This window comes from Littorina saxatilis, linkage group LG13, assembly GCF_037325665.1.
Source record: "Littorina saxatilis isolate snail1 linkage group LG13, US_GU_Lsax_2.0, whole genome shotgun sequence".
NCBI lineage: Eukaryota > Metazoa > Mollusca > Gastropoda > Littorinimorpha > Littorinidae > Littorina > Littorina saxatilis.
Window position 1 is genome coordinate 4084259 of NC_090257.1, and position 2500 is coordinate 4086758.

Below are 2500 nucleotides of genomic sequence, written 5' to 3' on the forward strand. Positions count from 1 at the left end.
GGGTTGGGTCAACCTACACAGTTTGTGTTCATCAAGGCTCATCACGACGCTATGTTTCAGCTGTTTCAGACACACGTGACAAGCGGTTGATCGGCGGCCTGTTCGCCAACGTTGCTGCCAGCCTGAACGTCAACGGCTTGGTCAATGGAGTGGTCGGAGGACTGGGTAAGTCTGCTGGTCACTGGCTGACCCCTGCTTCGTTCGTTTATTACTGTGTTTGTGTGTTCCGTTTGTGTGTTTTATTTTGTGTGTTTTTGTGTGTGTTTTATGTTGTGTCTTTTTTGTCCTTGATTTTCTTTCTTTCTTTCTTTCTTTCTTTCTTTCTTTCTGTTTGTCTTTTTTCTTTCTTTCTTTCTTTCTTTCTTTCTTTCTTTCTTTCTTTCTTTCTTTCTTTCTTTCTTTCTTTGCTTCCCCTTCTGTATCTGTCAGGATGAGTTCATAGTCAGGCTTTTAGTAAAATTAACTATCTCGCTTCCAGCTTAAATTTTCGTAAACGTTTTCTTTTAGTTCCGAGCCTTAATTTTGGTGCCAGAATTTGCCACATAAAGCATTTTATGTCTGAAATAATATACATATAAAATCACATTATTGTATCTGAGGTCTCACGTCTCAAGTGATAGCATTTGAGGTCTCAATCAAAACCTCCTAACTATTTTCACGTGTACTGGCACTGTTTATACTGACACTGTTTATACTGACACTGTTTATACTGGCACTGTTTATACTGGCACTGTTTATACTGGCACTGTTTATACTGACACTGTTTATACTGGCACTGTTTATACTGACACTGTTTATACTGGCACTGTTTATACTGACACTGTTTATACTGACACTGTTTATACTGACACTGTTTATACTGGCACTGTTTATACTGGCACTGTTTATACTGACACTGTTTATACTGGCACTGTTTATACTGGCACTGTTTATACTGGCACTGTTTATACTGGCACTGTTTATACTGGCACTGTTTATACTGGCACTGTTTATACTGGCACTGTTTATACTGGCACTGTTTATACTGGCACTGTTTATACTGGCACTGTTTATACTGACACTGTTTATACTGACACTGTTTATACTGACACTGTTTATACTGACACTGTTTATACTGGCACTGTTTATACTGACACTGTTTATACTGGCACTGTTTATACTGACACTGTTTATACTGACACTGTTTATACTGGCACTGTTTATACTGACACTGTTTATACTGGCACTGTTTATACTGGCACTGTTTATACTGGCACTGTTTATACTGGCACTGTTTATACTGGCACTGTTTATACTGGCACTGTTTATACTGGCACTGTTTATACTGACACTGTTTATACTGGCACTGGAAGGTTAAAGCTTAAGCCTAGGTCCCACTATCACGAATATTTTGACGGACCACAACGAGTTACCACGACTTTGCCACAACGATGTTTGCCACGAATGATTCCGAAAATTCGACCGAACAAGAACGAAGTATTACGAACCACAACGACCTCGGCGATTTTCTCCACGAATCCCAAATCGTTGTAGTTCGCCGTCAAAGTTCGTCACAGTAGGACCTAGGCTTTAATGACGTCTACATGACTGTTTCAGTGGGCGCTGTACTGGATATCGTGGCAGACCTGGTGGCGACTCTGTCCGCTGCTCTCAGCGTCAACGTCAACGTGCTTGGTACGCAACACTCACGTCATTCACCTCAAAATCATACGATACTAGCGCGTGCTTTGCACATTAGCAGAGCGCCCACCTTGCAAACCAAAATTCTTTTTTTGCTGTCCGATTATATCCGCTTGTCTATTCATGTCCCGAAACGCTCATCACATTACATCTTTCTGTATGCTGCATTTGTCTGTATGCTCCGCAACATTCACTTTTCCGTGATATATGCCTCGTAACTCTCTGTGTGCTTTTGTTTGTATGCCTTGTAACAATCATTATATCATTGTATGTATGCACCGCATCGTTCACTTTGCCCTTGTCTCTATACCTCGCAACAATCACTATACCTTTGTCTGCAATACTCACTATTTCATTTAAATAAAAAGAAAACACACCAGTAACCAGGTTAGGTACGTTTATATCATAATCAGTATTTCGGCACGTTACTGCCTTCTTCAGGATGGTAAGCTTGTGGAAAGAATGAAATGTGTGTGTGTGTGTGTGTGTGTGTGTGTGTGTGTGTGTGTGTGTGTGTGTGTGTGTGTGTGTGTGTGTGTTTGTGTGTGTGTGTCACTATTTCATTGTCCGTATGCCTTAAAAAACTCACTTTTATAACATTGTCTGTATACCATTCAAAACTCGCTATGTCATTTTTCTGTATGCCCTACAAAACTCACTATTTCATTGTCTGTATACCGTACACAACTCACTTTGTCAGTGTATGTATATATGCCGTACAAACTCACTGTACCTTTGTCTGTATGCCCTACACAACTCACTATATCATTGCCTGTATGCACCGCAATAACCACTATGCCTTTGTCGCCATGCCACCAAC

General features: G+C 40.6%; 1 protein-coding gene across 1 annotated transcript in view; it reads left to right on the plus strand.

Moving 5' to 3' along the window:
- Nucleotides 1-2500, plus strand: part of LOC138946318 (uncharacterized) — a 5734-nt gene that overhangs the window by 1322 nt on the left and 1912 nt on the right. Inside the window, exons 2-3 of the mRNA XM_070317860.1 lie at nt 61-165; nt 1597-1674. Coding sequence (XP_070173961.1) covers nt 61-165; nt 1597-1674 — 183 coding nt within the window. The remainder of the gene's footprint in view (nt 1-60; nt 166-1596; nt 1675-2500) is intronic.